Below are 12,886 nucleotides of genomic sequence, written 5' to 3' on the forward strand. Positions count from 1 at the left end.
TTGTTTGGTAGACAAATATCTTCCATATGGTGACAAAATAAACACAGCCAGAAGCTAATGACACTGGCTTGGTGACCAGGTGTTTTTATGAAAGGAAGCAATTGGCTGGAAATGACTGTTGTTTTTCTCGTAAGGCACTGCGCCCTACGTAATGAGCAAACTCTCACAATGTTCCTGTTGAGCTAGCATACTTGATTTCGTTGGAAGTTCCCTTTTTGGGCTGTGTATTTTTTTCCTTTGTGGTTTCTCTAGAAAAAGGACATCTACCTGAAGTATTCATGCAGAACGGTTGACCGAATTTAATTTTACCAAGCAGGAGAGAATTTAATCAAGCCCCCACACTGCGTCTGTAATGGAGGTGATACAAGCAGTGTAGTATAGTTATTACAGGCCCAGGTCAGATACATGATGGAGGCATAGTGACCCAAGGATGATCTATAGCATCCCACCCCATCTTGTTTACCTTATGTGACCCAGTTTCTTCCACCAGGTTAAACACTAATACATCAGCTTTTTGTTACTCCTATAAACCATCTCTGAGTGGAATATGAAAGTTACCAGTGCCATCAAAGAGCAAATACAGCAAGCAGTAAGATGCTTTTTCACATGCATTTTGTCTCCTATGTTCCCCTGGAGAAACACACCTAAATCTCAAGATGGCAAAAATAACATTGGCACATCTCAAACCTCCTTGTACATATGATCTGTAGGATTCAGATACAGTGATGTGTTCGCCAAGCATGCCACCTGCCTTTTGCAATTATGTAAGAATCTGCATTGAATTGGATCTGCATTATGGTAGAAGAACATGCAGCGCCTTGCCATGAAGATGGCAAGACCTTTTCTGACCTTCACTGTTTATGAGGAGTTATCTGATATAAACATATTAATTCCAGTATGAAATGTAATTCTCCCAAGAAACATATCAAGAAAGGGTGTTACACCTTACACAAGTTCATGAATTTCACATCTGCTGGACAGCGGATGGAGTGAAACCAGCACTGACAAAACTAAACACGCTGTATAAGATTTCCCACTCTTTGCAACAATAGCCCACAACATGCAAGCCAATCTAATCAACATGGAACCGAGGTGTATTTTTAGTTGCATTTCACCTTCCCAGTGATGGCTAACTGTATATTTTCCCAATCAAAAATTGGTCTCTTCTGCAGTTTGAGCTCAAAAGCATTAGCCCAAATATGTTTTTCTCTCTCTTGCCGGTAAAGAAAGCGATCGTTGGCCACCTGTTCCAGCTAAGTGCTAATTCTGGGAACAAAAGCATAGTGCTTGCCTGGATGTGAGTAATGTGAAAACACCTCATTCACGGCAGTTGGCAGCTAGCCATCCTGGGTCACCAGCTTGCACTGAGCTGATCAAATCCATCTCCACGGTGACTGTGCATGTCCCTGCTAAACCATTATCCTTCCACAGTTCAGGGTAAATGAGGGCTAGTGCATTACATGCTGCGAGTGAACCTGCTGCATGCAATTAGGTCTCTCCCAATCCTCTGTTTTCCTTTGTCTGTGATTCACATCTGTTCTTTGACAACTACACTCACTGTTGCATAAGTGACAACATATGATTTATGCTGCTGGACAACAGCCAATTTTGGCTCGGTTTGTGAATGTTTAGCTACGGCTGAGCAGTATAGATAAAACAATTATACCACTGTATTTTTCAGCAACAATAGATATTAAATGCCAAAAGTCGATGGACACATTTTTGCAGTTTAATCAGACTGCATTAAAACATTTTTGTCTAAAGCTCTCATACTCACACATGCTATCGTCAGGGTGTATAAAATCTCAAAATGTGCTCTAGTGTCTTGTGACCCTGCAGCAGTTAAGCTGAAATAGGCACCAATGCTTTGCAATTTTTTCTAAGTGCAGGGACAGTTTTTCCCATTTGGTCTTACTTCCTAAGATCGTAAGTAGCTACAAAAACAATGCAGCCACTAGTGTATCAGAAATCGGAACGGACCCTCACCAACACCTGTAATGAGGTCACAAGGGATTGCTGTTTCTTCTTGTACTTACTATAGTCAGTGACTCCCTTTGGTTTTACAATGTTGCAGTGCATAAAACCTAGGTGTTTCAATCTAATTGACTCTTTAAAAAATGAAGTTTAATCTTCAAACATCCATTCTGCCCATCACACCAATCTTTTTGCAGTTGTTTAGAATTTTACAGTGGAACCTCTTTCACAGTTGGGCAAATTTCTCTTGACCAATGTTGAAAATGACAAAATTCAGAGCACAGAGGAGCTGTAGCAGTGTGTGCCCATCATTTGCATGATTAGAGCTTGAAAACGCTGATTGCAGCAAAGTGCTTAGCCACCACTGATGGCTTTATCCTACCACTCCTACCTATTACACTCAATCTGTTCACCATTAGTCAAGCACATAGAGACAAGAAGGGTAGATTTACTGAATTATCACTTTCTCTCATCACATCTGTTGCATAAATATCAATTCACCTGCAGTTTTCCGTGTACAGTTTGGGAAAGCCACTGGGCCTGATCATCTTTGATGCACTGGGATTAGATTGAAGTTGGACGGGGTCTTGAATCGGTTGTAATGATTGGCGCTTTCATCCTGGGAGATTAAAGGCAGGATCAGAGATCGGGACCATCTGCTTGAAGCTGCTTTGAATGCAGCATTGGAGAGCTTCCTGTTTTGCGTTTTAAACTCCAATGTCCTGTAGTCACAGCTAAGCTGAGACAGTTGAATTTAAAGAATTTGAATTTGACCTACTTTCCTTACATGTGCTCTGGTGTTGAGCGCAGTGACGTCAATCGGTGGCTCTTGCGGCAAGTGCTGTGCACAGTCTGTGATCCCCTCATGCGGAGAAGACTAGTCTCAGGTGTAAATCTGACTTGAAACTGAAGAAGAGAATGTAAATGTATTTAGATTCCTTTGTGTCAGTGGCCTGCTTCCCACATTAATTCTACTCAAATATTATGCAACTCATTCAAAACCACAGAACACACAAAACAAATGAACATTTCTGGTGAAACAAAATATTAACTGGGAGATAATGTATTAAAGAACTTAATGTGAAGTGGGATTTTATCGTGTAAAGTGGGTTTTCACTTTTCAGTAAAAAAAAATAGAGGAGAACGTTACACTTAGAAAGATTATAAAAACAAATATTTTCTTTACAATAATGACAAACTTATTAAACTTATAACCTTGCTTCTGATTAGGCCACAGTATGGCATGTGATTAAACCATTCATTTAAAACTTGTAGCACATTGTAGCTCATACAGTGTCTTTTCTTTGTTATAGAATTTTTGATTGTTTTTGATTTGTTTATCCCACAGAATCCGTCTCAGGTGGGAACGGCCCTACAGGTGTTTTACAACCTCGGCAATCTAAGAGAGACCATAAGAAGTGTGGTGGATGGATACAGGACATCTGTGCAGGAGAATGTTGTTAATGCCCTTGACATTAAAGTCCTCACTCAACCTGCCAACACCAGAGGTTTGTTGTTTAGTGCATTTAAGGCCGTTTTAGAGTGCTTGCTGATTTTGCATTGTGTTTTAGTGTGTGTCTGCTGTGTTTAGGTGCCCCTGGCAGAGCCGTCATGCCCACTCCAGGGAACACAGCTGCATTTCGAGCTGCCCTTTGGACAAATTTAGAGAAACTAATGGACCAGATCTGTGCTGCGTGTGGTCAGGTATGCATAAGTTATCAAACTCACACAGATGTTACTATTATGAAACACTGTTAATGTCATTAGGCAAAACACCAGTAGTTCACAGGTGGCTGTGTTATTACCATGTCCCACTCCACTTTGTCTGGTGTTCACTTGTAAAGCCACAAAATATTAAGCTTGATTAAGCTCCGAAATTAAATTTTTGCCACTCCTGCTAATGGTAGAGTGAGGATGCTTGAGTGGGGAGGGGAGACCCTTCACCACTCATACAAGCTGTTCAAGTCCATGCATTACTTGGCAACTTGCAAAGCTTGATGCATTAGCTGCTTTTGGAAATATATTGTTGGTAAAGAAAAATATACAAATCAGTTATTCTAATTTTGTATTAAATGCGTGTGCATGATGCATTAATTAAGTGCATGATTTTAAAACTTGTTAATAGAACTACTTTGTGAGTGCAGTTATCAATTGTACCTATTTTAGGTACAAGTGTTAAGCCAAGTGTTAAATTTAGATAATGCTTGAATATATTGGATAAAGTTTCTTCTATGTTCCTGAACAGGTGCAGCACCTGCAGAAGGTTCTAACCAAAAAGAGGGACCCAGTGTCTCATGTGTGCTTTATTGATGAGATTATCAAGGTGGGATGGAAAATATGATTTCATATCTATATTTGTTTTCATTTGTTTTGTTTTTTGTTGTGTGTGTGTGTGTGTGTGTAATGGAAGAGGTGTGCAGTTAAATTTTGTTTGTAAAGTCAGACTGGGAAGTTATGTGTCGATATTGTACGTATCCCATGAGTGAAGAGTCTGTCCTTGATATGTAGTGATTTATTACAAAGGATTTTTATGTGTTGCCCTTGCCTTTTGGATGGCCTGCATAGCCCCTGCTGGTTCACTTGCTGCTGGCATATTAGCAGTAAATGACATCCTAATTGGTGTCTGCAGGTGGCTGGCCCCTCTGTGACAAGGTTATCTACCCCACATGCATGCACACACATATATCCACCACACATTTTCAGCCAGACAGTGATGGGACAATTTTATCTACATTCTCCATTTGGCTCTGGGTGACTTTGTGAACTAGCAGGAGTGTGTTGGTGCGTGCTGAGTGACAAGAACAGTGTTTGCAAAGGCATATGCAGTGTGTTTCCGCTTTGGTATCCCAGACATCCTTGGCTCTCCATTCATATGTGGCAAATTTGTTAGTGGCAAATTTGGTTAATTACAGCCGGTAATTAAGGTGCTATTTTCTGCCAAATGAAGGGCTAAACTGTGAGATCAGAACAGTTTAGGAAGGGGTGGTAAGATTTCACAGATGGATTTCAAAGACCGCATATAATGCTGGGAATTAGAGCAGGCCTTTAGCGACTCATTTCCTTAAACCATAACCAGCAAAGCTAATGTGGGCATAGATTTCAGGTTATCTGATGCAGAATTGTAACATGGATAAATTTGGAATTGCATACTACTTGTATTATATGTTCTGTGTGTATACTGTGCACAGCATGCAAATTTTACACATGCATTTTTATATTTCAATGAGAATGTGTCCTTAATAGTAATGCAATTTCATGATAACTGCAGGCCACTTGCTTTAAACGTAATGAAGTCATGCGACAACAACATAGCATACTACTGCATACTTATGTTTTCTATTGCATACAGTATACCGCACAGTATGTTAGAATTCCATTCCGAACACAGCCATAGTTGTGTTTTGCATTTGTGAGAAAAATAAAAGGTCTGTCTCCAAACCTAGTCGTTTTCTCTCTGTCTGTTGGTATTCCTCCCGTTTTCACTCAGTAAACAGTTTCGGGGAGATGAGTTGAGCGGCTTCTAATCACCTCTTGGAAATCGAGATTTTCGGTCAGAAGATTGAGGTCTGCAGGAATTGGGGGGGAGGGCGTTTCCATGGCAACACCTTCTCTCGCTCTCCCATAGACCTTTTCTTTCCTTGTTACAAAACAGAAAGGAAAAGCAAAAAGTTCGATTTGAAAGTGAGGGTGGTATTGCAAAATTTGGCCTTTCTCTTTCGAATATGTAAGAAAACATGACAGCGTGATGAACGGAGATAAAAGTTAAAATAGTGCTACATAATATCTGTGCTGATTTAAATGTAATGCTTCATGGACTGAAATGTTTTTTATCTTAAGTTCACAAACTCACATTTTGTTTAAAGCTCAATGACTGTTGGTAGAAAGGAACACCTTGAAATTCAAACCACACAGAATAACTGACAGAGTGTCATCGGGTGCTCAGAGATTCGTCAGCTGTAGATTAAAAGAGCACCCGACATTTAAACGGCCCTGTGAAAGGTGTTGCAGGGCAGGCACCTCTTTTGGAGCCTCACAGCCTGTAAAAAGCTCTGCAGCACCTCTGAACCTTCAGTTTAACAAGGTGCATGCAGGAGACGGTACACATATGCAGTATAGGAAAACATATAGGAACTTTGTGGAGGAGTCAATGTACAGCACAACAAAGCTGCTGTCGGATTCCCTGGAGATTGGAAAAGGTGGGTGAATGTCATGATTTTTTGTTTTCTTTCTCTGCCTCCACTTTGAAAGCTGTTTTCAAACTCCCACAATCTCACACCTTTATTGGTGGCAAAAACACCCCCCACACAGGTACCCATCGGAAAGCAAAACCTGCAAACCGCTACATTTAACAGTTACACAAGTAAAACAGACCTTCCCGTTGGATTCCCAGCTGCTTTTATGTAGCAAACATGCCTTCTGGCTCTCTGGCATGAGTTCATCTTCACGGATGGCCCTCTTGTTCACTTCAGGTGTCATAAATGTGAAATACGACTCTACATCAGAAAGAAGAAATTGCCTGAAGCACTGGAGCATATATGAAACTTTTTTTAAAATATTGTATTTTACTAGAGAAAAAAGAAAGAGAAGCCAAGATTGGTTGTATTTTATTGATGATGGTACTGAAACCATGCCAAAATACAAATTAAGCATGGACAAAACCTGATGTGCAAAACCTGATGATCCATGTTATCTGACAATTTCATAATGCAACAAAGGGCATCTTGTGAACTTTAATGGACCTTTGGTGACCTTTTGTTCAGTGGAGTTCACATACTCCGTCACAAATTTACATACATTTCTTCTATAATTTGTAATTTTTTTTAAATGTTCCAATTTTTTTTTTACTTGCTGTTTATTTCCAGATTTAAAGACTGCCAATGTGGTCTTAGACTTTTGGACCCTGCTGTGTATATTTAACTATGAAGTCTCCATACTTCATCTTGTCAATTCTTTTTCTTTGGAGAATTCTCAAATTTGTAGCGCCAGAAATTGAGAGTCATAAGAGAGAGTCATTTATATTGCTGTAAAGTCACTGCAAACTACTTTAGGCTGATGTACGGTGAGTCAACAGGGACATTCAGAGCAGGTTGATTTGCACAGGTGATGCAAATCAGTTCTGGCTCACCCCGTTCCCCCTGTGTAAATTAATCTTTGTGCAATCATTGTGCATCTTGTTGTCTGTAAATTGACAGTCTATTCAAGTTACACACGCTTTGTCAGGCACACAAATACTATTCTGGTCAGTAAATAAGTTTAAATGGTCTATAAAAGTAAATGTGATCTCCCTTTGTATGTAAACTAGATATTTTGTATTCAAAATAAAAAAAATGTTTCTACTCGTTCCTCAATAGCTCAGCATTGGGGTGACAGGGTGAAGATCAGACAAACTAACTGCCTCTTTAATTGGTTGATCCTGAGACACTCCAGCCTCTTTACACACGCACATAGTGAGAAGTGGTTAGACTGGCACGTGGCACACCTCCACCAGCATTAGACCATATTTGTTTTGTCATGATTCCCAAATGATTATTTGCCATAGACTTCCCTGTTTACACACAAATGCACAAACGGATCAGACAGTCATTATTCTGTCAATGATTGCTAATGCCAGTGTTGTCTGAGTGATAGCATAAGAAGTGTGGGGGTCATATTATTTTTTCACCGAATTAAAAGTACCCTTTTATTGCCAAAGTTTCTTGCACAAAATATATTGTTATTTGGTTTTACATTACTATTTTTCACCCTCCCTCCAATCACCACAACTTTTAAGGCTACTATATGTAAATAATCTGTTATGGCCTAACCCCTTCGCATGTGAAATGAGTAAGAACGCCCCTGCAAAAATGAAAATTTGCTAAATTGCCATGATTCTAGTTTGTATTTAGGGTGAAATGTGACCTGGACATTAGTTTTGTGATATGTTGTCGGTTGATGCCATTAAAGGCAGTCATATCAGCTTTGTTTGCATAGTGTGTTAATGCATATATAAATTATTATGTGTGTCAGGGGCCATTATGGTAAAATTCATGTGTTTTCTCTCTCTTATCAGGATGGGCAGCCTGACATCTTGCATGCCTTCTGGAGTTCAGTCACTCAGACGCTTTCTGAGGAGCTGCAGAAAGCCACAGCTGGTGAGTCTCAGTCTGGGGTTTTTGTTTAAGACCATGCCCCGCCATGCATCTCAAAAGCTCATTCTGTGTGTGAGTGTGTTACACAAGCTCCCCTCCTGCCACTAGTCTCTCTCTTCTCCTCCGCTCTTGCTTTCTTTTCATCACATTGCAGTCGGATTCAAACTCTTTATTACCCACGTACACTCATCTGGAGTTGCTTTTGAGAAGACTGACTCTGTTAACCCTTTCCTCTACGAACTGAGCCTGTATTAGACATTGTTCGTTTTTCACTTCCACTTCACACTATAATCTCAACCCGAACTGGGGGGTTGGGGGGAGAGTGTTTACACTTCCGTAATCTCTGATGATTTTTAGAGCTCAGGTGCAGCCAATGAGAGAGGCCATCATCAATACAGCCACAAAACGATGATTTCTACACTGATCTCATGGTGTTATCATCACTAAAGCGCAGGATAAATCAAGGCAGGTGTTTGGTCACAAGGGAATATGGAGGAAGCAGACCTTCAAATGTGAGATTCATGTGACTCCACCGGTGTATAACCAAAAACAGACTCCCCTCTTTACTTCTATTTAAATTAGCCTGTAACTTGGCAAGCTACAGTACCATTTCAGAATAGCTTTTTCCACAACTCAGTCTTGGGATGGATTCTAGGCCCTAGGTCTTCAACCCTGCTCCTGGGGATCCACTGTCCTGCAAAGTGTATTTCCAACCTGCTTCAACTCACCTGGCCTATGGGTTTTCAAGTAATCCGGAAGAACTTGATTAGCTGGTTCAGGTGTGTTTGATCAGGGTTGTAGCTGAACTATGCAGGACAGTGGATCCCTAGGAGCTGGGATGAAGGCCTAGGTTTTAGACACTTTGTATTGTTGATCAACTGATGTTTTTTAGGCTGATCCTAAATGGGTTTGATTCCATGGTAATCAAACCCATGAACTTGCCATTGGGTTGTGGTTTTAAACCTCAGAAGGGATGTTTCATGACCTATGACCATTGTGCTCTTGATCTAGGCACTTAACTCTAGGTTTCTCGAGAGGAAATGTTCTCTGGTTGAACAAGTCTGGCAAATTAAGAAATTTAAAAAACATTACTAACTTGATTGATGCATCATTTTGGTGGCTGTATTACAACAAGAAACCTTCAGTGTCACAGAATTGCCTCATAAATAGATCACACTAGCTCATGATTGCGACTGGTGCCCATCTTAATTAGTGTGCTAAAGATCTCGGGCAGTGCGTCCTCCCTGCAGAGTCACTGTAATTTAGACCTTGGCCTTGATGGTGTGGCTCTATTGATCCCTGCCTGTGTTATCACGACCTAATGACGCTTTGTGCTTCACTCCCCTGATCAATAGAAGGCAAATAGGAGCCTTTGCATCACTTTCATTATCCAAATGCTTGTGCATTACCTGATTTGAAACCTCTCAATCAAACTTGCTTTTATATTCTCCAGACCCTAGGGGGCTCACCTTGTACATCTATTAAGGGAACTTGGCCAAAATACTCTCACAAAATAAGAGAGTTCGAGGTAAAGATGCTCTCACAAACTTTGCAGCTCCTAGAAGCCATCAGAAAACATTTTAGTTCTCGGGTCGATTGTTATGGACTCTGTCTTGAGAGATCACTGCTCCACGAGCCTTCAAAGAAGATCTGTTTATAAATGATTCATCGCTGCCTCTTTGTCCAAAAATATGTCTTGTGACTACTGACAGCTCCCTGCCTCTTCCCAGAATTCTTTCTTGAACTGCTTGCCTTTCAAAGAGCAGGTCAAAAGATGAAGCCAGTATTCCCCTCAACATTCAGTGTAGGCTTCCTGACTTGGCCTTGAACCTGTATGAATTAATTTGCTAACAGTCAGAGTGCTGGTCTAGGGTCAGTTCTGCTGTTTTTATTATTAATGTTATTTTTATTTTTCATTTCATTATTGTATCACAACATGAAAGGCAAAACCTTGCTCCTGACTAACACTTGTTCAAGAAAGATGCCATATTTCAACCATTTCACACTGACATTTATTTGTTGGTTTTTGTATGCACCTCATCACCTTCCCTGAGGAAAGATTTTCTTGACAGTCATGGGTTGTGTTTGAACACTACTGCATGGCAGTTTTATGAAGTGAGGAAATTTAAGCTTCACTATCAGCAATAAATCTTAAATGTAGCATCAGCTGAACATGGCTACAGCTCATAGTCAGCACTCCATCGGTAGAGTAGAACTGCCAGCACTCATCTTTGTTCGAGTGATGGCGAAACAAAGATTGAAACCATTTAAGATGCTTGCTCCTCTGAACTACTCAATTATGCATTCATCAAAGCAATCTGCATAGGCAACAATCTGCATAATATTCGTAATGAGCATTTAATCACCTGTAAAGTTGGGTTATTACCATATTAATGAAGAGCCATTTTTATGCAATTCCGTCCGTTTGACTCTCATTTTGCCAAGTGTATTCTCTTTATTCAACATTGTTTTTGTTAGATTGGTTGGAGATAAGGGATTTGGTTTTTCAGCTCACTGAGGCACAAAGAAAGGGTTTGTAGTTTCAAGTCACTGCTTGCCATTGTCATAGGCAACACTTTTTAATTATATGGTATTCACAACAATGTATGCTTTTTAACCCTGATTTAAAAAAATAAATAATTTGAAATTGAAAAAATGAAATTAAGAATCTTTCTTTTTGAGATTCTTCATTGCATATCATTCAAAAGAATGAAGTTTTTGTTGTCGTATTCTTTGTAATCATAAAAGTTGATGCATTTGATGCAGTTTCAAACTACTGCTCTAGTAACGCAGTCTTTCTAAAATGTCAAGATCAGGACAAAGACACAACACATGTATTTATCTATGTGGCCATCTTCTCTTTAAATGCATCCTGTTCTCAATTTATTTTTCTTTTGTTCTCAGCATCAACCTTCCTGAAGCAGGCCCTGGAGGGAGAGTATCCCAAACTCTTGAGGCTTTATAATGAGCTATGGAAGAGGCTGCAGCAGTACAGCGCAAGCATACAGGGGGCGCTTGTGAGCAGTGGTGCAGGTCTAGATGTGGAAATGCCAGTGTCAGAGCATGATACTGAAGATCTGTTCACTCGGACCAAACCAGACTACGAGTGAGTACTAAACACACAAACACAGTTACATGTACACTAACTCTTCAACATTTGTTTTCTTTTGTAATTATTTAGCAATTTGATGGTTTAGTCCATACAGAAATGTTCCATGATAAATAATAGTTTCTGCCAAAATACAGTAGCTGCTATTGTAATTGTTATTGCTTTTTTTATTAAGACAGTGGTGGTTAGTACCAAACTGTCAGAAATGTATTGTGGTAACAACAACAACTGTTATAAATATGGTATTTTTGTAGAAACTATGGTAATTTTTTTTCGAGGGGAGGACATCCTAATGTTTTGTTTTTAGAACTAAATTGCAACTATCAATCGCTGAAATGCATCTGACTGACTTAACATTTTAAGATGCTAAATGCAAGCAGTCAAACAGAAATGCCACAATTTCTCATCATAAAAGCCAGAAGTTTATTATCTACACAAACTGTCATCTTCCTAATCATTCTTGGTGGAATAACAAAGATTTTGTTTACCTGCAAAGTGCTCTCAAAACTGCTCTCATCAATCAGACAGCGTTTCTGCCTTTCACCTGAATGGACAGATGTGTTGGGAAGCAAAGAAGCCCTTCTACTCTCAGACACATTATCAGACAATCTTCCAGAGTTCAGTCAACATTTCTGCCACTTTCTGATCAAACAACAAGATCCCATAATCACAATTGTCCCCTAAACGGCCCACGTTTTACGCACAGTTGCTCATATCGCATAATACAGCTCAAGAAAAAGCTTGTCAAGATGCATGACAACCAGCAATTAAAGCCAAAAGTATTAAAGCATCTTGTCAAAAAGTGGCAAATGTGTTTCATATGTCAGGGTGATGTAGGGGGTAAACTATTTTCTTTGTTTTGTTTTTTTTTGGAGCGATTCAATAGATCTATATTTGGCTCTTATAAAGTATAAAGGGAAGTCGTGGTCTAATGGTTAGAGAGTCGGACTCATAACCAAAAGGTTGTGGGTTCGAGTCTCGTACCGGCAGGGATTGTAGGTGGGGGGAGTGAATGTACAGCGCTCTCTCCCACCTTCAATACCACGACTGAGGTGCCCTTGAGCAAGGCACCGAACCCACAACTGCTCCCCGGGCGCCGCAGCATAAATGGCTGCCCACTGCTCTGGGTGTGTGTTCACGGTTTGTGTGTGTTCACTGCTGTGTGTGTGTACTTTGGATGGGTTAATGCAGAGCACTAATTCCGAGTATGGGTCACCATACTTGGCCACATGTCACTTCACTTTGTATTTGCTTTGTGGTAGAGTTCAGTGTACTGCAGGCAGTACAGCATTGAAGAGCATCCGCTGAGTTAAGTTTAGAGATCTATTATTATAGAGAAATCTATTGTGTTAATTCTCTGAGCTCTTTTTGTCTTTAATAGTAAGATTCATTTGGTTTTTAGTTGCTGACATTAATGATGCTGTTTCTCTTAGCACTAGTGTCAAGATTTCTACAAAGTCTTATATTTTTTTGCGACAAGTGTGCATAATTTATGATAATGAATGACTTTTTACCCTCTAAATCACATTACCATTAACGTCCAGTTTTTTTTTTTTTTTTTTGTAATTCATTACTGTATTACAGTAAAAAAAAATACTGAGATGTTTTTATTTAAATCTGCATAAAGGCTATAGGACTAATACTATAATGATGTATGAATACAATTAAAAAAAAA

General features: G+C 39.7%; 1 protein-coding gene across 1 annotated transcript in view; it reads left to right on the forward strand.

The window, feature by feature from the left end:
• Positions 1-12,886, forward strand: part of LOC107656447 (conserved oligomeric Golgi complex subunit 5-like) — a 64,036-nt gene that overhangs the window by 34,471 nt on the left and 16,679 nt on the right. The window contains exons 8-12 of the mRNA XM_016444310.1: positions 3,323-3,482; positions 3,566-3,678; positions 4,220-4,297; positions 8,024-8,105; positions 11,007-11,208. Of these exons, the coding sequence (XP_016299796.1) occupies positions 3,323-3,482; positions 3,566-3,678; positions 4,220-4,297; positions 8,024-8,105; positions 11,007-11,208 (635 nt within the window). The remainder of the gene's footprint in view (positions 1-3,322; positions 3,483-3,565; positions 3,679-4,219; positions 4,298-8,023; positions 8,106-11,006; positions 11,209-12,886) is intronic.

The sequence above is a fragment of the Sinocyclocheilus anshuiensis genome, unplaced genomic scaffold (genome assembly GCF_001515605.1).
Source record: "Sinocyclocheilus anshuiensis isolate Anshui unplaced genomic scaffold, SAMN03320099.WGS_v1.1 scaffold183, whole genome shotgun sequence".
NCBI classification, from domain to species: domain Eukaryota; kingdom Metazoa; phylum Chordata; class Actinopteri; order Cypriniformes; family Cyprinidae; genus Sinocyclocheilus; species Sinocyclocheilus anshuiensis.